The sequence below is a fragment of the Phoca vitulina genome, unplaced genomic scaffold, assembly GCF_004348235.1.
Source record: "Phoca vitulina isolate PV1807 unplaced genomic scaffold, GSC_HSeal_1.0 scaffold13, whole genome shotgun sequence".
NCBI lineage: Eukaryota > Metazoa > Chordata > Mammalia > Carnivora > Phocidae > Phoca > Phoca vitulina.
The window spans coordinates 10052989-10077425 of record NW_022589716.1 but is presented as its reverse complement, the minus strand read 5'-3'; the positions used below and the strand labels follow the sequence as shown (position 1 = coordinate 10077425).

Below are 24437 nucleotides of genomic sequence, written 5' to 3'. Positions count from 1 at the left end.
CAGTGAACCCAGGGTCTCCCGGCTGTTTTAAGTAAGGAACTGTTTCCTGAGGCCTCTACCCCTTGCTCTCGCTGTGCCCTCATGCCCGGCCCTCTCTTTCCTTTTACCCTGTTCTCCCAGGCCCTGCCACAGGGCACCTCGTCAGGCCATCTGTCCTGGGTCACCGGCCCAGCCAGCTGGTTGCCTCTCTGCTCGCGTACCTGGTCGATCTTGTCCTCATTCATCATGATGCGGACACACAGCAGGAAGGCAAACATCAGCTTGTGCTTCTCAAAGAGGCTGCGGCAGACATTGCTGTAGAGGTCGTAGGTCAGGTGGCGGTTGATGTTGGCGATACGCTTCTTCAGGTTGTCTGCACGGCAGGGAGGGGACGGCAGTGCGTGGGGAGGGGTGAGGGGAGCGAGATCCCCGGGGCTCGGCCCAGGCCAGCCAGTCTGTCCCACAGCCACGGGGGCCATCTGGGCCTCCCTTTGGGGCCTACGGAGTTGCCAGTAAAGGGGCTCTGAGGAGGGTAGGGAGGGGGTGTGTTGTTACACCTGATCTGAGAGAATGTGCAAGTTTACATATGCATGTCCCCGTGTCACATCTGTGCCAGGCTGGAAGCCCAGCATCTGTGTCCGTGTGCACGCATGCCCGGGCTACCTGCCCTCTCCGAGTTGGCGATGCCCGAGAGGAAGATGCTGAGAAACCACTCCAGGGAGTACTGGTACATGGGGTCCACGTTGGCCAGGTCAGACACACAGAAGAAAAGGATCTGGGTGCGGACGGCCACGGGAATGTACTCCATGCGCGTGAGGTCAATGTCCTTCTCCGTCTGCTCTGCGATCCTGACTTTGGCCTGGAGGTGCAGCACGGGAGAGGTGATCAGGCCCAGGCTGGCTGGTGGAGGGTGGCAGGCAACGTGGGTGGGGACAGGGCTCAGGCCTGGGGCTGGTCGGGGGCTGGGTAGAGGCAGGAGTCGCAGGCAGGGCAGGCCATTGCTGACCTGGATCTCAGCAGCCTTCATCTTGGAAGCCTCCAGCACCTTGATGAGCTCCATGTCATCCACAGGGTTGCCTTCGGAGGAACTGAGCCTGTACAGGATCTGGTCTTCGATGTCCTTCAGCTCCTGGCGCATCTTGGCATTACTGACAATCAGCTGGTTCTTAGCTTCCTCCAGGTCTGGCCGCTCCTCGGCCACTACCTTGCCCAGCAGCTGGTCCTCTAGGCCACTGCCAGGGGAAGGGACAGCATGTCTGGAACACCTGGTAGGCTCCAGAGGGTCAGCCTTGAGCCTGCTCACCTATCTACCTGTGCCCCCAGGGCTCCGAGAGCTGGGAGGCCTAGCCTCTGTCTTGGGCTGCAGGGCTAATGCAGAGCCTGCCTGCAGAGTGACCAGTTCTCAGTGAGACCCCAGGTGGCAGCCTGGAATCCCAGAAGGGGTCAGGTGGTTCAATATGTGAGTTGCTGGGGTCGCTGAAAAACTTCCTCTCGGCAGGAGGGGGCTGGGTGACGGGCAGGGGATAGGCCTTTCACCACCTCGTCTGCGGAGAGGTTCATGGTGGCCACTGCCATGAGGGCCTGAGTGTGGAGTGGGCCTGTGGGCTCTGTGCGGGTGGCCAGCAAAGTGTACCCATGAGCCTGGCACTTGTGCACGGCAGCAAGGCAGGAAACAGGGCCTGGGTGCGAGGTGTCAGGGTGTGCCTGACTCAGGGCTCCGGGACAGCTCTGGGGGTGAGTGCACAAGGGGCTGGCAAGGGCTGAGCTGTGCGGGAAGGGTACCCGGCCACGATGGGGCTGACCAGGGAGGCTGAGGGGTCCTGACCAATGATCAAGGGCTCTTGATCTTGGGGGTGGGGGTTCTTAGCTGGAAATGGTGGCAGGTAAGGGGAGCTGGTGGAGGTGCTAGAAAGACCTGGGACGCCAGAGCACCTTAGAAGAAGCTGCTGGAGACTCTGGGAAAGACCCACAGTGTCTTGGCCTGCGGGTGGGCGAGAGGCAGCCAGGCAGAGCTGATGCTCTGGGTCTGGGGCCTGGGGGCTTACCTGGGCGACAGGGTGAAGTTGATGAGGGTGAGTTTAGTGGAGATCTCAGGTGTGTAGTGTGGGTTGGGCAGCTTGGTGGTGATATACATCCTGAAGTCCTCATGGTAGGGGATCACCGTGTCCCCCAGCTTCAGCACTGTGTTCCCCTGCTGCTTGTATGTCTATGGTGGGTGGGATGGGCAAGCGCTGTGGCCCGGGCTTCACCGGGGAGGCAGTGAATGGGGCTGCCCTGTCCCCTGTCCAGCCTGACAGGCTGCCCCCACTCCCCTGCCGCTGCAGGCCCACCTGCTTGAGCAGCACAGGCTCCAGGGCCGGGTCCAGCTCCTCGCCCACATTCTCCAGAAGGCAGGGCTTGCCAAAGCGGATGGCATTTTCCATGCTGCGCAGGAAGTCTCGGTCACTCAGCTTGAACACATCCAGCCCACTGTCCTTCTCCTGTGGGCAGAGGGGGCGAGTGGGGGCTGTGGGAGCTGCCAGCCCGCCCGAGGCTCAGCTCCTGTCCCTGCACCTGCTAAGCCCGGCTGCAAGGGGTGGTGGCACCAGGCAGGTGGGCTCACCATGTTCTTGATCCATTTGTTGGCCTGGCCCTGAGGGTCAATGAAGTGGGTCCAGCGCTGGGAGAACTGGTTGATGACCCCGTTCTCCACTGACAGTGTGTCATTGGGGAGGCCAGCAATCTGTGGGGCATCAGGTGCCAGACTGGGTCAGGGTTGTCACACAAGCAGGGTCAGCTGGGGTGCTAGCTACTCCCAGCTTCATGCTTGGCTATCTCTTCCCTCTCCTTATGGCTCCCCCGTGGAGGTAGGCGCAGGTGACAGTGGGCACAGGTGTGAGCCCACAGGGCTCCCTACTCTCTCCTGCTCCTCGGCTGGATCCCGACACCCTCCTTCTCTGGCCTCTCTGCCCTCTTGCCTACGGAGTCCCCCCTCAGTCAGACCATCTCCCCAGAGCCCACAGGCCATCAGTATCCTGGCCTATGCTCTCCCTTGGCCTCTGCCAAAAGCCTCTGGGTTTTCTGCCCGAGCCAACTTTACCTGTCCTTTAGGGTCTAGCTCAAATCTGACTTTTTTGGGGAAAACTTTCTTAACCTCACCCTGGATGCTGCTCTCCTCCCCCAGCCCACTCTGACAAGCACCCCTTGAATTCTCTGCCCCAGTTAGCTAGATCTGTGCCACACTGTGTCAGCTCACTCCTCTCCTACCCACAGCCTCTTGCTGGGCCCAGGCAGGTCAGGGGAGTCATCTCTAGGCAGGTCCCGGAAAGAGGGTGGGGGGGGGGAGCAGGAGGCTCCTGGCTCAGCCCAGTCACTCCAGCCCTCCCCCTTCCCAGGTAGGCACCTGCCACGAGCGGATCTTCACAGGGTTTCCCAGCGTCCCGATGAGCGTGGGCTCCCAAGTGTGCGGGACCTTGTGTCTTGTGAGCTGCTTGACCCAGTGGTCATAGAGCACTGTGCGGTACTGGCCCTGGGGAGACGCCAGACTCAGGGCCACCCCACCAAGACACGTGGGATGCCCTCCCACCCCCCAGCCCCAGTCCCCCAGCACTCAGTAGTTGCACACAGAGGTAGAGCTCAGACGTGGAGTCAGACACTCGCACTCAGGTCCCACTTTGGGTGACTTCCTTGGCCTCCATAAACCTCAGCCCCTCCTCTGTGAAACAGGCGTGATGACAATAGGCCCACCTGTCAAGGAGGCTGTGAGGACCGAGTGAGATGCACCCAGCAAGCATGCAAGTGCGAGCTCAGGTTTCCCACTAGAAGGCCAGCCCCGCCAGGGCGGGTTTTCTGGCTGTTTCCATGCCTAGAACAGCACCTGGTTCGGATGGGGAGGCTGAGAAGCTGAGTGAGTGCGTGGGGGAAGAGCCGCCCTGCAGGCTGCCCCTCGTGGAGGTGAGGCTGTCGCAGGGAGGGCTGGAAGGCTCCTCACCGTGAAGGGTCCCAGGTAGGCCACAAAGCCAGCGGCCACCAGCACGTCACCAGAGATGTTGCCAAGCATATGCTCCAGGTTCTCCACGGTCTCCTGCCAGCGCACCTTCTCATCCGACAGCCCGTTGATGAGCTGCAGAGGCAGCCCCGGGGGGTGGGCTGCGGTTGGCCAGGCCAGGGGCTGGGGAAGGGGTGTAGGCCCTGCACCCCCGCCCCCCGCCAGACCCTCGCAGCCCACAGGCCCTCCCCGCGGGATATGCTGACCTTGTCCGCCCGGCCCAGCCGCTGCTCGCACTGCTCGCACTTCAGCTCCAGCTCCTCCTTCTTGGCGATGCATTCCCGGTACTTGGTCTGCATCGTGGCGATGCCGTCCTCCACCTCGCGCAGGCGCTGCTTGGCCTCCTCCAGGATCCTCTGTGTCACCTCCAGGTCGTCCTGGGCCTCCCGCAGGGCTTGCTGCAGGCACAGGGCCCAGGGCCAGCTTGCGGAGCGGCCCCGGGAGAGCCCTCCCCTTCCCCCCCTGCCCCCCCCCCCCAAGCTGGACCCAGGCCTCACCCGCTTGGGCTCCACGGCCTTGGCCACGAAGTGGTACTTGTGCATGGCGCGCACCCACTGGCAGATGGAGGTGCAGGCCTTGGATACCTTGGCAATCGCAGCCGGCTGGAACTCCTCGTTGTCAATGTACGGCTGGACGGCTTTGATCACCGCCTCCCCGATGTTGTCCTGGGGAGGGGAACCAGGGGCATCAGGGGGCTGTTTCCAGCAAGGAAGCGGTGGTGGGGCCTGCTCAGGAACACCCTGCTCGGGCTCTGAGCCCCCTGCCCTGTGTAGGCTTCAATACAGGTATCTTCCTCAGGGAATAAACACAGTCCAGAAAGGATCCAGGATTTCAGATAATACGATTAGAGACTTCGTCCACAAGAAACCGTGCAGTCTCAAGGTCTGGTAATGTGCAGGTCCCATTAAAAACTCACTTAGCGACAAGGGCTGCTCCTGACAGGTGTGGAGACCAGCGAGTGATTCTGATGCCCAACCAGGCTCAAGTTCAATCCTCACCCCGAGAGCTCATCACAACCCAGAGTTCCCGTCCCCCCGGTGACAGTCCAACCGTGTAGTTCAGGATGAGCCCAGGAATCTGCATTGTTCATGAACTCCCAGAGCTCAGAGCCTGGGACCCGGGAGCCTGAGCACTGGCTGAGAGCACTCCTGATTTGGGCTGAATTAGGTGTGTGGGGCCTCTGGTTTCTAGACTGATGGAAGTGGAGGAGGAAGAATGGGGAAGTCTGTAGGGCGTCCTGCTACCTATGGGTCATTATCTCCACCCTCCCAGCGTGGCCTGGGGTGTCTGAGGCCCCACACTGCCTCATGGCGTGGGGGGGGGGGGGCAGCGGGTGCACAGGCAGTTGTCCTCTACCCAATTTCTGGGCTGAAGAAGGTCCCCTAAGAGGGTGGTGGGCTCCAGGTCGACCTAACCATGAAGCAGCCCCCAAGAAAGAAAATGGCCATGGATACTGAGAGCCCCAGATAGACAGCAGACGGAGAAACCCAGGGACAGACAGAAGAAGCAGAACCTCAGCTGAGGCTGCATAGACAGTGCAAGTCTAGGCCAAGGCCATGGGGGTCCTAGGAAGGATCTCCAGGCTGCAGAGCTTTGGGGTGACCAGCCAGAGAGCTCCTCTGGGGCCAGGATATGGTCCCAGTCAGCTGTGTGCGGCCACAGGGCTGCATGTGTTCAGGTGAAGGGAGACGGGACAGAGAGCCCTCCACTGGGGGGGTGGGGGACAGGCTCCTCTGCCTGCTTCCCTGCCTCACTCACGGGCCTGCTCGCTTTGTACCCGGCACACTCACCTTGTCAAACTTGAAGAGGCTGTCGAGGAAGCGGCCAGGGTCCTGCAGCAGCCCCTTGCCCGGCTCCCAGTAGTCATCCACCTTGGAGCCAGGCCTCTCTCCAGGCACCTTCTTGGGCTTGATGCCCTTCATGATGCACATAGCCTCCATGACCAGCTTCACGCCTGGGGGTGGCCGCTGCATGGCCCGGACCTGCGGGTCGGGCCAAGAGTGCGGAAGGGGAGACCCATCACTGCCTGGATACCCCTGGGCAGGGACAGCTGTCAGACAGGGTGGACCCCACCAACGCAGTTCCTACCACCACAAAGGGCATGCCTGGCTGTCCCTCGAGGTCTGCCTCGGCCTGTGGTTCCTTCTGTTCCCCCTCACCCAGGCCTGACCATGAGGTCCTAGATGCTCATTTCTCAGGACCCAAAGCCCTCCATGTGCCCGTCTGGGCCATGGGGGCTTGTGCAAGGAGGTAAGGGCAGACAGCTGGCTTCGAGCCCTAGTTCTACCCACACCTCTCAGCATGTGACCCCCAAGCGATGTGGAGAGAGAGGGCCTGGGGTCCAGAGCCACCAGGACAGATGCCAAGGGGGAACTTCGGGAGCCGCCTGGCCACCCACCTCAGTCACATCATTCTTGTTGAGGTTGCGCAGGCTGGCCAGGGCTGCGTCCAAGGCAGGCAGCGCCTCATCCAGATCCTTCTGGGCATCGTCAGCAATAGCTTGTGCCTTCCTGGCCTTCTCATTGGCCTTGGCCTCCTCTGCTTGCACCGAATTCCGGGTCTCCTGAGCAATGGTTGTGTCCACCTGGGGGCCAAAGAAAGGGAGGGCCCAGCTGCTGGCATGTCGGGGACAGGTGTGTCCCCCCCTTTCTCCTCCCTGCATCTCAGTCTCCCCGGGGTCAAGGGAAATGAGAGCAGGGATGCCCCCTTCTCCAAGGGCCCTCTCGGAGCTCTGGGAATGTGAGAAGCCCATTCCAAGTGCTCATGGTGGTCCCAGCGTGGGGCTCAGGGCTTTACATGCTTGAGCACAACTGCCCTCCAGGGAAGGACCCCCTAAGCCCTCAGGACATCTCCAGGCAACACAGAGAAAGGCGCTCCCCCACATCACGTTCTTTCCATCTGCTGGAAACATTTGCAATACAGTGACTTTGCAGAGCGGGAGGTGACTACTTCTACCAGGAAGCTGTCCTGACGAACTTGCGAATCTGAGATGTCTGCTGGCGCAGCCGGCCCGCAAACTCGGGGATCTCATGGAGACTCAGAGGGACACTTGGGCTTAATGCCCTTCATGATGCACATAGCCTCTATGATCAGCTTCACGCCTGGGGGTGGCCGCTGCGCACAGCGGCCTGCCACTCTGTCCCTGCTGTGATTATCAGGGTTTGGGTTGCCTGTCTTGCTCTTCACCATATCCCCTGCCCCGGTGCAGGGCCTGGCAGAGAAGAGGTTCCAAGCAAACTCTTGTTGAATAAACAAAGGACTACTGACTGAGGAAAACAGGCACCGAGAAGCTAAGCAACCTGCAGAGGTCAGGCAGCCAGCGACCTCATGGTTGCATGGGGACCCCTAGCATCCTCAGACATGGTCAGACATCAGGGAAGAGGGCCAGGGAGTGCCCCCCACCTTGATCTGCTCCATGGTCAGCACGGTGTCCTTGGCAGCCTCTTCCAGCAGGGGGCGCATCATCTCCAGCTCCTCCTGCATCTTGGCCACGTCCTCGGAAGTACGCAGCAGCTGGTGGATGGGGGGCACAGAGAGGAAATCAGGTGTGACAGGGTACCAGAAAGAGAGCCGAGTGTGGAGGGGACTGGGGAGAGGGTCCTGCAGGGCTGCCTGGCCCTCACTCATGAGTGAGAGGCTGTGGCCTGTTGCCCAGTGAGCCCTGGAGGAAGGGAGCAGTCCCCTGAAAATCTGTGGGGTGACCTGCTTTGGCCTTGCCCTTGTTCATTTGGTAAGGGAGGAAGCTACCCATTTAAACACTGCAGGCTGCTGACTGAGAGGGTGGGCTGGGCCTCTCCAGGTCAGAGCTAAGCCAGAGTACGCAGAACCATGGGCTGCTAGCCATTGTCCACAAAGGCCCACCCTGGCCCACCTTGTCAAGACCACTCTTCATGCGGTTCTTGGCGGTTTTCAGCTCCTGTTTCTTCTGCCCAATTAGGATGGAGAAAATATTAAGCAGCTCTAGGTAGCTCTTGGGGGTCACGTAGTTGTGACGGGCCAGCTCGGCTAGGTACTCGACACACTTCTTGGCCACCGACTGGTGGATATATACGCAAACCTGGATCTGCGGGGTGGGAGACCACTGATGCCAGCCTTGTAGAGCCCCCAGCAAAGACAGGGCGCAAGGGTGCCCTTGAAGCCATTGCAGCCTGGTCCCAAGGAGGGGGCCACATGTAGGAACCTCAATGCCTCTCACACTCACTGTCTCCCATGATCCTCATAACCTCCAGGTCAAGATCACCTATTCTGCAGAAGAAAAACTTACAACCCAGAGAAGTCAAGGGGCTCGTTTAAGTTCACACATCTGTTAAGGGCAGAGCTGCCTCTGAACGTGGACCCGGGTGTCTCCCAGATCTTGGCCCTATGCTCCCATCACAGCTCCCAAGACCTGCCTCTCTCTGAGAGTCCTAAGGGGGGACCCCCTCTCCCCTTGGAGGCTGGACCTGGGGGAACAGAGGGCCCAAGGCCTCAGCATAGCTGGAGAGGGAAACAGGCTCACTCTAGTTCTTGGCCCCCAGGTGACCATCACTCTCTCAGGTTGTACCAGGCAAATCTAGCCCCCACCCCCCACCCCCCGGGCATCTGTGGTCTTCAATCGTATATCACCATGACAACCTTGTGGCACTCCCATGATACAGATGAGGAAACAGGCTTAGAACAGGTCAAGTTGTCTGCCCCAATGCCCATCGGTGTTGGGCCTGGGACTCTCACCCAGGCCCCAGTGACTGTAAGCCCAAACCTGAACAGTTCCCCCTGACAGTTTCCTCCTCACCAAGACACCTACCAGTCCTCGAATTACTTCAGAGTTGGCTTCCAGGTCTGGGATCTCATTCAGGAACATGGTAGCCACAGACTCCAGGGCCTCTGCCGGCCATTCGTTAAACCAGTCAATGGTACAGCAGTTGACAAGGGAGGGGAACTGCCTCAAACGGGCTCGGAAGACCTCTCCGATGGGGCTGGGGGACCAGGAGGCCAAATGAGTCACTGACTTCCACCCCCAGGAGCCCAGGACCCTCCTCATGGCAGGCCCGGGGGCCGTCCCTGCATGGCCACAATGGCTGCCCATACCTCATACACAGCACCACGTGGATATTGCTGCGCACACGCCCAGTGTAGGCGGCCATGAGGTTGGCCTTGGTGGGCTGCAGGCCCTGCTCCTGGATGTAGGGCCGCATGGTGTTGACAATCTGGTCCTGCTCATCTGAGCTATAGAGGTTGGGAATGTCGCCCGAGTTCAGGACATTGTTGATGTCCTCCAGGAAAGACTCATTCTTGATCTGGGGAGAGATGAGAGTACAACAGCTAAGCTTTAATGATGGCCCCTGGGTGTTGTCTCCCTGGATCTTCATAGCAGCCCCATTTTACAGATCATACCAGGCTCCAAGAAGCTCAGGGTCATATAGGTGACCTCGCAACTCACAGTCTAGGGCTTATAGCCAGGCCTGCCCTACAGCAGAGACTCTGATCATCACCACTGGGCTGTGGAAGGGCCCTGGGTCCTGGGTGGGAGATGTGGCACCTTACTCTCACTTTCCAGGCCTCCCCATGCCTCAGTTTCCTCACAGGAGGAAACCAGGCCACAGGCAGAAATAGGTCCTTGCCAGACTACATGAGGGGACCCTGGGGGTAGAGGCAGGGCTGGGAACAGATGGGACCCTGCACAGAGTGGGACACATTTCAGGGCTTGGCCCAATTTCAACCACCAGCCAGGTTTAAGTGCTGCTCTACTTGTTTTGAGACCCCAGAGCCACCACCTCCCTTCCCCTTAGAGACCTAGGGACAGGATTCCCCCTTAGGGAGCTCTAGAGGGAGCAGCCCCCAAAAGGGGCATCATGGGCACAGTGCTTCGGGCACGAGTCCTGAGGTGGGGAGCCCTTGGCCAGTGAGTGTGGTACCACTCGTGGTCAGCCATGGTGCCAGGGGCCTTCTTTACCCTTGGGGTACAGTAGTGACCTGTGCCTCCCTAGCTCTGACAGGCTGGGTTTGGCCCCAGGCACCTGACCCACCCAATTGTGGGCCCCCCGCCCCGGGTCCCAGCCATCCCTCCAAACATCCACCCCAACTGACAGTAACCTGGGCATGAAGGACTGACCACTTTCTAGAATGCCACACTGGGGTGGGATTGTATCCAGCCCACCCTGGACCCTGCCCCCTGCCTGTGATAGTGGCACCTGAGTGTCGGAGAACAAGAAGGTGATGGGCAGGCCATGCAGGCCCGCCTTGAGCAAGATCTTCTTGACATCTTCACGCCACTCAGTCATGCCATAGTTCTTGGATAGCTCGATCTGGAAGCACTCGTACTCGGCCCTGGAGACAGGAGTTTGGGTGGAGGCGTGCCAGAGCTTGAGGCCAAGTGCCAAGTGATGGGTGCCCACACCCCACCCCCGCCATCTGGAGTCTGGCTCCCATCCTGGGCAGATCTGCAGATGCTCCAGGCCCTGAACCTGCTCTCTTACCGCCAGACCTCTGCCTAAGCTGTTCCCATGGCCGGGAAAGCCCTTTGCTTCCATCCTCCCAGCTCTGATCCTGAGAGGAGGCCGTGGCCACCTCGTCTAGGAATTCCTCCTGGTCTGCAGCCACGCCTCCCTCCCCACAGTGCCACAGGGCACTGCTGCTGCTTCTCCTTGGAGCCTGGGTCCCCTGCCCAGTGCGTTCAGAAGCCCATGGCTGGGGGACCTGGCCCAGGGTGGCCCCAGCTCCCCTAGCTGTGCACGCCCGGGGCCCTCACATGTGCGAGGCCAGCCGCGTGAGGGAGCTGCGGCCGCTGCCCCCCACGCCCAGCAGGAGCGCATTGCCCAGTGCCTGGCGCAGGGTGCGGCTGATCCGGCAGATGTGGCTCACGGCATCCATGAAGAGGACCAGCTTCAGCTTGGCTGTGTTGATCTGGTTGTAGTCCTCCATGTACTCCTCAATCACCTGCATCATCTGGGGCCAGGGAGATGGGGAGATCTGGGTCCTCCCTCTATCCCTGTGCACTAGGACCCCCAACAGAACACACCCCCTCCCACGGCCAGCCCTGCTCCTCTGTAGGGAGGGGTGTTGGGCCTGGCTTCAGAAGGGTACGGCCCTATGCACCTGACCCACCCAACGGCCGGCCCCCCCACCCGCGGTCCCAGCCATCCCTCCAAACATCCACCCCAACTGACAGTAACCTGGGCATGAAGGACTGACCACTTTCTAGGATGCTACACTGGGATGGGGTTGAGTCCAGCCCACCCTGGACCCTGCCCCTGCCTGTGGCAGTGGCACCTGAGTGTTGGGGAACGGGAAGCCAGACCTGTTCAGAAGCCAGACCTAAACGAGGCCAGACCTGTGGGATACTAGAGGCCTGGGGGGCGGGGTCAGAGCCCTGCCTGTTTCCTCTGGGCCTCACCAGGTACACTGAGCCGGGGCCCTCGCGAGAGCTCCTGGGACCGAGGATGGGATGTATGTACTGGGAAAGCATCGGGAGGCCCACTCCAGCCATGCAGCTCCGAGGCCTCTGACGAGGTCTCTTGCATGCCTCCCTGGGGTCCTGACTCAGACCTGTGCCCCCAGGGGCCCTGCCGCCCCTCTGTGGGCGAGATGATAGCCTTCCAACAGGCCAGCACGTCCATGTTTACAGAGCCTGTCCCAGATGAAGCACAGGCTTGTCCCCAGAGGCGGGCCAAGCAGGGCCTGCCGCACCCTTCAGACAGGCGAGGAAACGGGACCTACAGAGGCAAGGGCTGGCCTTCTGAGTCAGAGTCCTGACCCTCCGGTCATAGCGCGCTGGTCTGTTCGCAGGGCTGCAGGGGGCCCGGGGCCTGGGGGCAGAGCGACGGGGCCCCTCACCTTGTTCTCGTTGGTGATGAGCTCATAGGACTTGACGTCAGAGCCTGGCGACATGAAGTCCCCGTAGAGAATGGGCTGGAAGGGACAGACCTCGACGAAGGTCACCCCCCACCGCTCCATGCAGCTCTCCAGGAGCCTGTCGAACCAGCCTCGGTCCTCGTCGCTCACCAGGCGGTCGCGGAACACGCGGCAGCTCTCATGGTACCACAACCGCAGCAGCTGCACCCCGTCCTGCAGCCGCCCCGTCAGCGCCTGCCCCCTGGCCCCCAGACCCCGTCCCGTGCCGCCCTGCCCGCGCCCCTCCGCCCCGGCTCCACGCCGCCCTGCCCGCGCCCCTCTGCCCCGGCTCCACGCTGCCCAGGTGCCTGCTGGGAGCCGGCCGCTTTATGGGCCTCAGCTTCTCCCCTTAGGGCCCCACAGCTGCTCAAACCCTAAGCCTGGGAGGAACGCCTGGTTCTCCTTACACCTTCCCGACGCCCCGCCGCTAGCCACCCAGCAAGCCCCTCTGACTCGGCTCCCATCTCTGTGTCTGCTGCCGCCTCTATCCCGGCTTTCCCGCCTCCCCCTGGGTGAGTGGATGGCCCTCAGGAAGCCCCCAGGCCCTTCTCTCTACCTCTTTGGCTATAGCTTGGCAAGGCCGGGGCTGGCGTCTGTCCTGTTCACCAAGTCTCCCCGGCCCCAGGCTCTGCACACACCGACCCATCCAGCCCCCATTCCAAGGGCAAATCAGTCCCCCACCCCCAGCCCCCAGGGCTCCCACCACCTTCAGGACCCTATGGCTCCCACAGCTGCCCAGCCCCATCAGCACCCTGACAGCCCACTCCCTGCTACAGTCCTGCTCCGTCCGCCTGGGCTTCTGGTTCCTCGCGTGCATCCCCCTCACTCTTCCTCCCCAGTCTTCTCCTACACAGGGCCTCCACCTGGAACCCTCTCTCTCTCTCCTTTGCCTTGCCCTGGATCCTTCTGTGTGATCCCCATCACTGCTGCCATCGTAGGCATGGATCTGAGCCGCAAGACAGGGCTCAGCTGTAGGAAAGCAGGGGGCTGGAGCACAGCCTGCCCCCCGCCCCACTCAGGGCCTGGCCAGATCAAGGCTGGGCAGTTTTGGAGTGGTAGCAAGCCCTAAAATTGAGGGGCTGGGGAGGACTGTGAGGGCACTGTGGGCTCTCCTCTGCTGGACACGGGGAAGGGAGCCTGCTGGATCCTCACCTCGACCTTAGCCGGGTCGGCCATGAGCATGCCCTGGAAGACCTTGGAGAGGTCCCTGAGGTTGAAGGTGTAGTGGGACTTGGCCGGGGTGGGCAGCAGCTGGGAGGTGATGGTGGAGTACACCATGATGGTGGCTTCCACGAGGGGGTCCGTGAAGTGGGCGATGGTGGGGGCCCCAGCTGTGGGAACAGGAGGGTGGGCCTGAGTCACACTGGCGGGGGCTCCCTGTATGGCCTCTGTGGATGCTACCTCCCTGGCTTTGCCAGTGCTGGGTTCTCCCCCAGGTGCCCTCGCCCCAGCCTGCGGGCTTGGGTTCCACCCAGCCTTCAGCCCCTCTTGGATGCCACCTCCTTCACAAGCTCTCCTGATGCCCCCCAGCCTGGGGTGAGAACTCTCCTGCTCTGAGCTCCCCCCTTCTACCACCTCATTACCGAGGCTGTCGGGCACTGGGGCACATCCATGGAACCAGGCATAGTAACGGGGTCAGTGCTGGGCGGGGCCCTTACTGCCTTGCCCTGTGGGGCTGTGGGAACTTGGGGCAGAGGGAGTGGAAAACAAGTACAGAAGGGGCAGGAGGGCTCATGAGCCCCAAAGGGGGGCTCATCAGTTAATTAACACAGGCACTGTTCTGGGTCCTGGGTCCAGAGGGTGGTCCCAACAGACACACTCCTCACCCACCAGCCGCCATTCTGCAGGGATCTGCAGCAGTGTGGACAGTGGAGTGCCATGCAGAGGCCTGCCGCGGGACAGCAGTGGTCGGGGAGCCAGGGTTGGGGACATGTGACATAGTGCTAGGCGAGGCCTGGTGAGGAGGGACGCTGGAGCAGAGAGCTGGACAAGGGAGGTGTGAGCAGGCCTGGAACCGGAGCCAGTGTATTGAGGCCTGGGGTGCCAAGGACCAGTGAGGAGGGGGTGAGAGCAGAGAGGTGACAAGGCGGTCCCAGTGTTGGGACTTGGGCTCTTGCCTGCAGTTGAGCGAGGAGGAGTGTGATCCCAGTGAACGTGTGAATGGGTCCCTCAGGCGGGCATGGCTAGAGGGCTGGACGGGATGGTGGGTGGGGTGAGGGAATGGGGATAGGAGGTTGACCTGAGCTGAAAGGAGGGGCCACCCTCCAGTGACAGTGACAGCCGGGAACGTGAGGACTGTAAGAGCGGACCGTTGGTCGGGCCACAAGACTCCAGTGGTGACAAGGACACTCTCTGGGGAGTATTGAGGCACAAGGGAAAGGGGGAGGGGGGTGATGCCAGCCTGAAGAGAAAATGCTCTTGAGCTGTGCTGTGTGAGCAGAGGAATGGAGAGACGGCCAGGGTGGGTGGGAAGGGGCCCAGAGCGGCTGTTTTGTGTTTTGTTGTTAAGATGGGGGAAATCAATGACCGCCAGACCCGCCCTGCGTGAGGCTGCCACACCAGAGATGCCTGCTCCTTGGATAGGGCCGGCCTCTTGGGAGCCTCTGCTTCTTTACACAGGGTGGGAGTTTGTTGGATTCCTTTATTCATTCATTCAACTCACATTTACCTCGCTTTTACTGTGGGTCAGACCTAGCCCAGGCAGTGAAGGACTGACTGCTATGTGAATGGTTGAATGAACCTATGAAGGCGTTTGCTCTAGCAGTAGCTCAAGGTCCCCACGTGAGCCCAAGGATGGTTCTCTGTGGCCACGGGGACCCAGCCACGGCCACACCCAACTGGAGCCTGGGGCTCACCCAGGTACCAGCGCCCCGCGCCATCCAGGCCCTGTCCAGGCCAGCACTTACGCACGGGCTCCCGGTAACTTCTCTCTCCGAGGAGTCCATCTAGTGGGTTGAGGGAGAGACATGGGGCTCAGAGTTAGGCGGGTCCCTTGCTGCCCACCTTGGCCAGCTGGGCCAAGCTGGACAGCTCCCAGAGCAGCCACCTAGCACCCACCCCCCTTCTCAGAGCAATGTGGCCCCCACCCCTAGCTGGGCCTGTAGGCAAGTTCTGGCCTATCACCACTGGCAGCAGGGCAGGCCAGGCCAGAGGAGGGAAGGCCTGACTCCCATCACCCACGCCTGGTGCAGTGCCAAGGGGAGTTCAAAGGTCAGAGTGTATGTTAGACAGGAGGTGGGCTGGTGGGGGAAAACTGCACCCTGATGCAGTGGAAGATCAGGACCACTCTGTCTATTCTATCTTGGTGGTTTTTCCTGATTTATAAAAGTAACATCCTTCCACCAGCTTTTCTGGGCAAATACTAACATACACGTGTGTACTTATGCAGGTGAATGCCTAACTGTACGTATGTATAAATCATATATTCAGCAATCACCACGTGCCAGGCTTCATGCTAGATGCTACATGCAGTGTCTTATTTAACCTCCATGACTTGGGATGGTGGTCACTAATGTCATTGCCCATTATACAGATGGAGAAACTGAGGCTCAGGGAGGTTCATGAATTTGCCAAAGGGTGAAGCCAGGGCTGAGGTCAGTGCCTCCATCACCCCACCCTTTCCAGCAGCTGCCCAGCTGTCCTAGGAGTGGCTTACCTGGCCTGGGCTTCTACCTTTGCCCAGGGCCTCCCCGACTTCCCGACTTCCACCTGGTGCTTACCCATCCAACTGCCCAGGATGGTGGAGAAGATGCGCTTCTTGCTGACCTCGTCCATCTCGGCAAAGCACAGGTAGTTGAAGTGGCGTGTCAGCCGTGGGGTGATGGCATTCCTGCCTCCACCCGGGGGGCCCATGGCACAGACAAAGTTGATGTCCACCAGGTGCTTGAAGGCTCCTGGAGTGGAGGCAGGAAGTCAGGAGGGGGCCCTACCCAGGGCTGAATTATGACTTTTTGTGGGCCCTAGGCACTTGGCCTTCAAGGGCCTCCTCCTCTATAAAAAATATTAAAAATGCTAACTTATAACAGTATTGGAATAAAGACAAATATATTAATATTATACAATAAAAATGTTCTTTGACCCTTAAAAGTTCATTTTTCTGGTGATTTTAAAAGAAATCAAAACATTTCTTTGGACCCTCTAAAAGTACTGTGGGCAATAGGCCTTGTGCCTACCCTGCCTCATGGATGGGGCGACCTGCCCTGCCCAGCACACCCAGCCCGCACCCCGCTGGCCCAGGCCGGCCGGCACGCACCAATGACCTTGCGGTCATACCAGCCACCGTGGTCCATCCACTGGCGCAACAGCTCGATGGGTGGCTGGGCGCCATATGTCTCCAAGGCTGGCATATTCAGGTCATCGATGAAGAAGATGAAGTTGCGCCCCAGGGGCGGCCCAAACACACCCTTTCGCCTGTGGGGGAGGGGCTGCGTGAGCCCAGCACCCATTGCCACCAGGTCCTCTGGGAATCCAGGGGTGGCAGGATGGCAACTGCCTTCAGCTTCCTCTGAATTGTGAAACCTTTTGAGCAGCCCCTCATCCCAGTCTGAACATCCTGGGACATCACGTTGGCTGCCCCGAGTCTGGGCTCCCTTCAAGTTGAGTCCTGCCTCCCAGGCAGATGTATATCAAGCCCCACCCAAGTACCCAGCCCAGGGCAAGCACCCATGGCGGGGCTTAGGAATTCCTGATGGATGAGGGCTCCAGAACAGTCTGCAAGAGCACCCAGGGCCCTCTAGGAAGTTTTTGGCAAACCCAAGAGCACAATTTGGTGAGGAGCTGGGTAAACAGCTGGTTGAGCCAAGCTGGGAGGACACTGGGGTACAGAAAGGAAGAAGGTGCCTGCCTCTTGTCCAGCTTGCTGTCGATGAGGTCCTGGGTTTGGTTGGCTGACGTTCGGGCTGAGAAGGTGAGGAAGTGGCTGATGTACTCTAGCGGCAGGTTCTTGAGGAGCTTGTCGGAGATGGTGAGGGTCTTCCCCGTGCCTGTCGGCCCGATGCACAGCACCTGGGAGAACGGGGATCACGTGTTCAAGATTCTCACCAGGTCTGGCACACAGCAGGGGCTTCCCCCCCAACAGTGTGGGAGGTCAGCCACCCCCCGACTTGGGTCTTGGTATGGGTGAGGCAGGGCACGGCAGGGGCACTCACGGGCTTGTGGTTGATGAGTAGCATGTCCAGCAGGTAGGACATCTGCACTGTGTCCATAGTAGGCACGATGATGTTACAGTAGTTGGTATCTGGCATCATGGTGAATGGAGTCGAGGAGTCCATCCACTTCACCCAGGCCACCTGGAAGCACAGGCAGCTCTGGGCTGGGCCCAGAACCCCACCCCACCACACCCCGCTCTGGCCAAGTGCACCAGGAGGACAAGGAGATGCACTGCTAGGCCATGGCAAGAGAGCCCAGGCGAGGGGCTGCTTGGGACTGAAACAGGAAGCCCTGTGCCCTCCTCTCTGCTCAGGGTGGGGAATCCCAGAACCAACCACTGGGAGTGGGGGGCTTCCTAGGGACTGCTAGGTCTCGGCATCAGGGAGGTGTTCTGGCAGTTGGACAGCCCAGAAGTCAAAGGCCTTTGCTATTTGGTTTCAGGCTATCCAAGGGTGTGTGGGCCAGAACCGTAAGTGTTGGCATCACTGGGATATGGAGAGATCCCCCAGCCTGGTCTTCCCCAACTATCCCTACCTGTATGAATTCTTTCACCCACAGCCTTGACCCAGCTTGCAGACCTCCTTTCATGAGGGGGCTCGCTACGGTCAAACCACAGGTCACACTGGGGACGTTAGACTCAAAGGTGCCCTCTGAGACCCCAGCAGGACCATGCATAGTGGCCCTCTCTGCAGATGCCTCTCTGCCTCCTCTTCGTCCTGGGCTGGGGTCCTGATCCTGGAAGCACAGCAGGCTCCCGGAGCCCTCGCTGGCTGATAGGAGGGATGGGACACCACGGCAGGCCAGGAGGGCTTGCTGCCCCACCCTAAGGGCACCCTGCCCCTAGGAAAATGGGACTTTTAAGTAGAACTGAGGCAGCCACCCCTGGGCCCAGCATCAACATGGAGGAGGCAATGCATATGGTTGGGAAGGGAGGAATGCCAACATCTCCCAGTCCCATGTTCAAGTCCGGCTCTGCCACCCACTAGCTGGGTGTGGCTCTTCTGAGCCTCAATTTCCTTGTCTGGAAATTGGGCACAATAATAACCACACTGTGGGTCTGTGAGGATCCATGAGGTAATGCAAATACCCCCCACCTGAGACCTGTGGCCATCAGCATGGGCTCCTCTCAGTAGTCATTATTCATCGAGGACAGCCACCACCCAGTGGGCCCTTCCTGTCCTGCCGCCTTAGCACAGGCCTGCATTCACCTGCTTGCCCTCTTCATCTTCGTCCTCATCGTCATTGGTGCTGCTGATGCCTGCGTCCTCCAGCCTGTAATCGAACACCAGCCCCTCCTCCGGGAAGTGCATGGTCAGCTGCGAGGGACCAGAGGAAAACCAGGCTGTGAGGCCCAGGACTTTGCGTGGCTGCTTATCCCTGGGGGCCTGGGCTGAGTGCACGGCCCCAGAGCACCCAGCATTCAGCACACACATCTGGGACTTGGGAGCCCAGCCTGGGGGCTGCCACCTCTCACATTTTCTATCTTCATCTTGATCCTGAGCCAGTGGCTGAAGCTGATGCGGCTGGTACTGTCCCCTGTGGCGCCCACACTCCAGATCAGGGAGAAGATGAACCAGGGCTCAATCAACTCCGGGATGCGACTCAGCTTTTCGGCAGGTATCTTCCTGAGGCCCTGGGGACAGTGGGGACCACATCAGGCCCAGGCAAGACCAGTGGTGAGTAGCCCGAGGAAGCGGGGGAAGGGGGCATCCTTGGGTTCTGCTGCATGGTCTGGTGCTCTGCAGCAGACAGGATGGGGTGACCCCATGACCCAGGTGAGCCGATCTGAATCTCTCTTCCAGGAAGCTGGGCTTGAGGTTCAGGGCCCTCAGGTGCCCAGGCACAGAGAGCAGGGACAGGAAGGAGCAGGCACCCAGCCCCACTTGCTCAGAGCTGTACCTCTTTCGGCAGAAAGGGCTTGAAGAAGCAGTCTAGCAGCTTGAGGAGACTCAGGGTCAGGTTGCTGTTGGTTGAGCTGATCACCTCCCTTACCGAGTGCCGGACGAAAGTGATGGATCCCTACAGGGGATGAGCACCTGGCTCTTGTGGCTGGTGGCCATAGAGTGCTGCTGCCCCACCTGGGCCGGGCACACGGTGGCCTCGCTTACCTCCAGGAAGCAGACAAAGAGGGCCTTGAACTGCTCCTCATAGGGCTTGAATAAGTCAGGGAGCCTCCTTAACCAGCACTCGACAAAGGGCATGAGCCCTAGGATGCTAGGCTCCAGGTACACCATGCCACAGCGGGACACTGTGGCTGGGGAGGCCACTGCCAGGTCCTGCACCTCGAACATCATGGTCATCGCCTGGCACCAAGAGGAGCCATGTGAGTGGGCTGGCCGCCAGTTCCTAGGGCCGGGAAAAGGGCTGCAGAGCCACAGGGAGGGGTTGCCCATCCTGCAACTGTGGGCAGGCTGTGGGACAGGCTGTGGACCAGAAGCAGTGGTGGGCTGGAGGGGCCTCAGGAACCCCTTGGTCTTCAGCTAACATAGCTCTCCTTGGGGCCATGAGGAGAACAAAAGTCAGGAGATTCCTGACTGCTCTCTGGCCAGCCTAGGACCAGGGCATCTTGGGGGTCCCTGGAGCTATCTGATGAGAGCTGTATGCTATGCTGCAGAAGTTCCAGGTGTTCTCAGAAGGGCTCGAGATCAGCTCAGTGTAGCTACCACGAACGGCCCTAATACCAGGTGACAGCCCTCCTTGTCTGAGAACTGCACCTCACACACCAGGCAGGTGGCCCTGGGGACAGGCGTGTACCGCCAGTCTCCCAGACTCCTGGCACATTGCTAAGATGTCTGGCCCAGACTGGGCCCACATGGCTGCAAGTGGGCCTGGGAGGCACGAGGCAGAGTCAGCCGGAGAGCAGTGGGTGGTCGTCCCCGACCTGGGCCCAGCGCATCCCAGAATGTGGTCTACAGAAGGGCAGCCCTGGGCAGCTACCCCCAACATGGCCAAGGTGTGGGAGCTTGGGGATGGCCTGGGATGCAGCCGTGGCCCCGAGAAGGAGAGGGATGAGGCTGGCCAGCATACTGTGGTCCCCGGGGCCGCTCAGCTGCAGAGGAGAGCTGGGAAGGCAGACAGGTAGACGGACCTCTGTGAGCTTGATGATCTCCCCAGAACTGAGGCACAGCTTCTTGTTGTCGTCCAGCACCGTGTTCATGTTCTCTATCCAGACAGCGTCCACCGGCCCGTCGAACATGTACCACTTCTTGTTGGTGTCGGAGGCGATGGCCCCCACCCGGATGAGGGAGGGGAAAATCCCGTCTGTCCTGCAGCCATCAGGGGGAGGGGGAGACAGGGCCGCACACAGCTGACTCCCAGGGAAACCCGGCTGCTGGTCTGGCCCTGCTCTGCTGGGGTTTTTCTCTTTAATATCTTCATTCATTTAAAAACAATAATGGGGAAAATGGGACTTTTTGGTGTAACATGGTGTTATTAAAATGTGTGTTTGTTCCTTCTCTGCCGAATCTCCACTAAAGTTATATTAAAGGAAGATAAAAGGTGACATACTGGGGAAAAGAAAGGAAATGGGGGAGGAGGCAACAGCAGAAATGGGGGTCCACACAGTTCTGGGAGACGGGAGGAGAAGGAGAAGGGGCAAATGACCCAGCAGAGAAAGCAAGGGATCGGTCATGAGATGCATCCAGGTCCTGCCACAGAACCCAGGAAGGCTCAGGCTTCAGAGGCACCAAGTGCCTGGGAAAGTGGTGGGTAGGGGGACATTTTTCTGGTCTGATCCCCAGGCCCCCCACCCACGCACGCAAGAGCCTGGAGTGGGCGTGGATGAGACCCTTCACTAGAAATGGGGAAGCAGGCCAGAGTCACATTTGGAAAGATGGGTGACTGCCCCCCTCCAGTGTCCACACCCCAGAACACTGGAGCCAAGCAGAAACCCCCCGCAGAAACTGGACACTTCCCCAGAGAAACAGAATGGCCCCAGAGAAAATCCTCCCACATGCTGATGTTTGGAGGGTCTCCACCTAGTTGCCCTTCTCCAGCTCAGCGAGCGCACTTTCCCTGATACGCACATGTCCTCCTGGGGGTGGAGGCCCTGAGAGGGACCACCAGCCCTCTGTGGTCACGACAGCAGGCAACATTTACTAAGGACTTGGTATGTGCCACGCTGTCCAGACATCTTCCTTATATCAAGCTCGTTTTCTCCTTACCATAATCATGGCGCCATTATTATTCCCACTTTGCAGATGACGGCACCAAGGCCCGGCGGGGAGGAAGGTCACTCAGCAAGGAAGTGCGGTGGTGAGTAGAGTCCCAGGCATTTGGGCTCCAGAGCCTGAGCTCCTGACCTCCCACTGGGCTAGGGGAGGGAGGCCCATGGCCCACAGCCCCCAGAGGTCTGGGCGCAAGCTGGTCCCTGGAGAGGGGCCGGGACCACTCACCACTCATGGGTGAGCAGGTCAAATTCTCCGTACAGCTGGCCCATCGTGATGGACTTGGGGTTCAGCACATAGTAGTTGACGGCCTCATACACGCCACCACTGATGGACGGCTGTCCTTTCAGCAAGGTCATGGCGGCTGCCAGGACTCTGTAACACTGGGGGTTCAGCCACCCAAGAATGAGCCTCCTGGCTCTCCAGAGCACAGGGCTGGAGTGGGCTGCAGGCCACAGGGGGCAGGCAGGGTACTCTAGAGGCTACAGAGGTACAAATGGGGCCCAAGACCCCTGCCGAGGCCCCACCCACCCCTCGGGCCCCTGTCTGGGTAGTGAATTGCCTGGCTTGGGTCCACTTACGTTGCTCTTGCCAGAACCGGTGGGCCCGACGAGCATGAGGCCGTGCCGCACCACCGTGGTCTCGTAGAGCTGGATGCACTTGGTCAGGAAGCCTGGAGGGACATGGCAGTGGAGCTCGGGGGCAGAGCATGGGCTTGGGTCCTGCTCTGCCACTAGCTTGCTGGGCCACCTCAGGTGGGTCACCCTGAGCCTCGGTTTCCTCATCTAGGAAATGCAGCTGGCAATATACCTACCTCATAGGTGGGGGCAGGTGAAGCCCTCAGCGCAGGGACGGGCACAGAGTAGGCACACTGCGTGAATGGCAGCCATGATTGCCACTGTGACTATTATGCCGTACCATGCGTCGGTCGGGTGTCCAACTGGCACGGACCTGCTCAGTGTCAGCTGTCACAGGCCCCAGAAGCAACTCCAGCCCCAAAGCCTCCCCCCGGCCTGCTGAAAGCACTACCCTGAGGAAATGGTGGCCAATACATGGCAAAATCCCAGGGACAAAATCGGAGCGTCAGTCAAGAGCTGCGACTGACCAGGGACAGCTGCCCGCTGTAGGCAGAGGGCCAGACCCACGCAGGTAGGGAATGAGCGTCTCACTTTGGCTCAAGAGCGGCTTAGGGAGCTGGCGGGGGGAGCTGTGGCCCTGCATGTCTGGGAGGCCCTGCTAATGGGACAAGGTCCAATTATTCAGTGATAGCTAAGCTGACCCAAGGCCACGAGGGAGGTTTTGAGGCTTCATCCGACAAGCCCACTGGGACCTGGCGGGCAGGAAGTGGCATCAGAGTTCCCTGTGGAATGAAGGACAGTGGAGGGCGTGGGGGGCAGACCTCGCATCGAGGAGCACACCAGGCCCCAGAGGAGGGCCCCGTGTAGCCAGGGTGGCCTCGTGGCCAGGTGTGACTTCCGGGAGGAGCGTCCCCCCACTCCACAAAGGATTGGCAGGGAGGCTCTAGGAGGAGAGGAAAGGTCCCCCGGCCTAGGGATGGGGGGACCAGATCCGGAGCTGCATGGCTGCGCAGTGGCTGCATTGAGACCCCCGCCTTCTATCAGGAAAGAGGGTTGGGGTCAGAGGGAGCCTGAGGGCAACATCCCCCAGAGTTCTTCCATCGGTGCGGCGGCCTTTGTAACAAGCTGGTTCAAGAAAGGCTCAAACGTTCCTTAGCCCAACAACACCAGGGCTGTGTTCCACGGGGACTGTGAATAAGTCCTAGATGAGAGCAATATGCTTTGCTCCAAAAGAGGACAGTATGGGCTGGGGTGTGGTGGGACAGGAGGCGTGGGCAGGCCATAGCTCACCATTTCCCCCAGTGATGGCATCAAACCCCGTTGCTGCCCCAGGCAGGTAAGGATGGGGTAGAGGAGGGCCTCTACTGGGGAGGAGCAAGGCCCAAGAGGGGCCCACAAGGGGAGGGGGCTAAGCAGGGGGTCTCAGGGAGGTGACAGGATCTGCTTCCCTACTGTAAAATATTCAGCAAAAGATACATTAATCTCTGCCCCCTGTTCCTGATACAGAGCTCCTCAAACCATTGTAAGTAGGATGCTAGGAGAATCTTCTTTTCTGATACTTAGTCTTTGACCCCGGTTCCTGACACAGAGCTCCCAAGACCTTTGTTATTTCCTGAGTGCTAGGAATGTCTTTTGTTCTAATGAGGCACCTCTTGGTTTGGGCTCCTGGGAGCAGGCTGGTCACCAGGAAGACCAAACCATGGTTAGACGCTTAGAACTTTTGGGCTCACTCCCCCATTCTCCAGAGAGGGGAGAGGGACTGGAAGTGGATAATAATTGATAATAATAATCTATCATGCCTGCATGATGAAGGCTCCATAAAAAGCCCCAGAGCATGGGGTTTAGAGAGCTTCCTGGTGGGTGAACACATCCATGTGCTGGGAGGGTGGTTCACCCCAAACTCCAAGGGGGTAGACCTCAGCCTATGTATCTCTTCATCTGGCTGTTCATCTGTATCCTTTCTCATACCCTTTATTATATAATAAGTAGTAAACGTGTTTCCCTGAGTTCTGCGAGCTGTTGTAGCCAACGATCAAACCTAAAAAGGGGGTCGTGGGAACCTCTGGTTTGTAGCCAAGCTGCCGAAAAGTTGTGGGTAACCTGGGGACCCACTACTTGTGACTACTTGTGACTTGTGACTCTGCTTAGTGTCAGAACTGAGCCGAATTGCGGGACAGCCAGTGGAAAACTGGTGTCGGAGACTCGGTTGGTGTGGGAAAACGCCCACGTCTGGGGACAGGGGCATGAGTGGGAGAGAGGGCTTTCTTCTACACATCTGTCACCTGCCCTACCCTGGGGACTGCCTGGCGAGAGCCCCAGCCTGCCACACGCTGGGCCAGGTGTGAGCGACCCTGAGGCAGCACTGCCCCGACTCTGCGCCCCTGCGCTGGATCCCGGGGCGGCCATTCCAGGACTGCGAGGGCAGGGGCCGGCGGCTCACCGTCCACAGCCTTAAGGTTGCTGTTCTCACAGGCCTTGCGAATGGCCTTGTCCAGGATGCCATAGTCAGTCTCCTCCTCCTTGATGGTGGGGAACAGATCTGATACGATTCCAGAGAAGAGCTTGAGGTCCTCCTGCAGGAACTTGGGCACATTCACATCTCGGATGGCCCGGAGGCATATCAGTTCCTGCAGCAGAGGCCGGTGGAGCCTTCAGGGGACCCGGGTCAGA

General features: G+C 59.8%; 1 protein-coding gene across 1 annotated transcript in view; it reads right to left on the bottom strand.

The window, feature by feature from the left end:
- Nucleotides 1–24437, bottom strand: part of DNAH1 (dynein axonemal heavy chain 1) — a 73251-nt gene that overhangs the window by 6402 nt on the left and 42412 nt on the right. Inside the window, exons 33-65 of the mRNA XM_032411416.1 lie at nt 24208–24394; nt 21771–21862; nt 21418–21572; nt 20112–20289; nt 19132–19326; nt 18923–19042; nt 18498–18656; nt 18232–18339; nt 17023–17163; nt 16719–16879; nt 16128–16285; nt 15595–15768; nt 14782–14820; nt 13028–13206; nt 11819–12049; nt 10734–10930; nt 10177–10312; nt 9074–9282; nt 8790–8961; nt 7878–8069; nt 7409–7519; nt 6405–6590; nt 5797–5988; nt 4504–4671; nt 4213–4404; nt 3950–4081; nt 3362–3487; nt 2582–2701; nt 2310–2459; nt 2025–2185; nt 986–1211; nt 643–838; nt 201–352 (exon numbers count right to left, since the gene is read on the bottom strand). Coding sequence (XP_032267307.1) covers nt 201–352; nt 643–838; nt 986–1211; nt 2025–2185; nt 2310–2459; nt 2582–2701; nt 3362–3487; nt 3950–4081; nt 4213–4404; nt 4504–4671; nt 5797–5988; nt 6405–6590; nt 7409–7519; nt 7878–8069; nt 8790–8961; nt 9074–9282; nt 10177–10312; nt 10734–10930; nt 11819–12049; nt 13028–13206; nt 14782–14820; nt 15595–15768; nt 16128–16285; nt 16719–16879; nt 17023–17163; nt 18232–18339; nt 18498–18656; nt 18923–19042; nt 19132–19326; nt 20112–20289; nt 21418–21572; nt 21771–21862; nt 24208–24394 — 5295 coding nt within the window. The remainder of the gene's footprint in view (nt 1–200; nt 353–642; nt 839–985; nt 1212–2024; nt 2186–2309; nt 2460–2581; nt 2702–3361; nt 3488–3949; nt 4082–4212; nt 4405–4503; nt 4672–5796; nt 5989–6404; nt 6591–7408; nt 7520–7877; nt 8070–8789; nt 8962–9073; nt 9283–10176; nt 10313–10733; nt 10931–11818; nt 12050–13027; nt 13207–14781; nt 14821–15594; nt 15769–16127; nt 16286–16718; nt 16880–17022; nt 17164–18231; nt 18340–18497; nt 18657–18922; nt 19043–19131; nt 19327–20111; nt 20290–21417; nt 21573–21770; nt 21863–24207; nt 24395–24437) is intronic.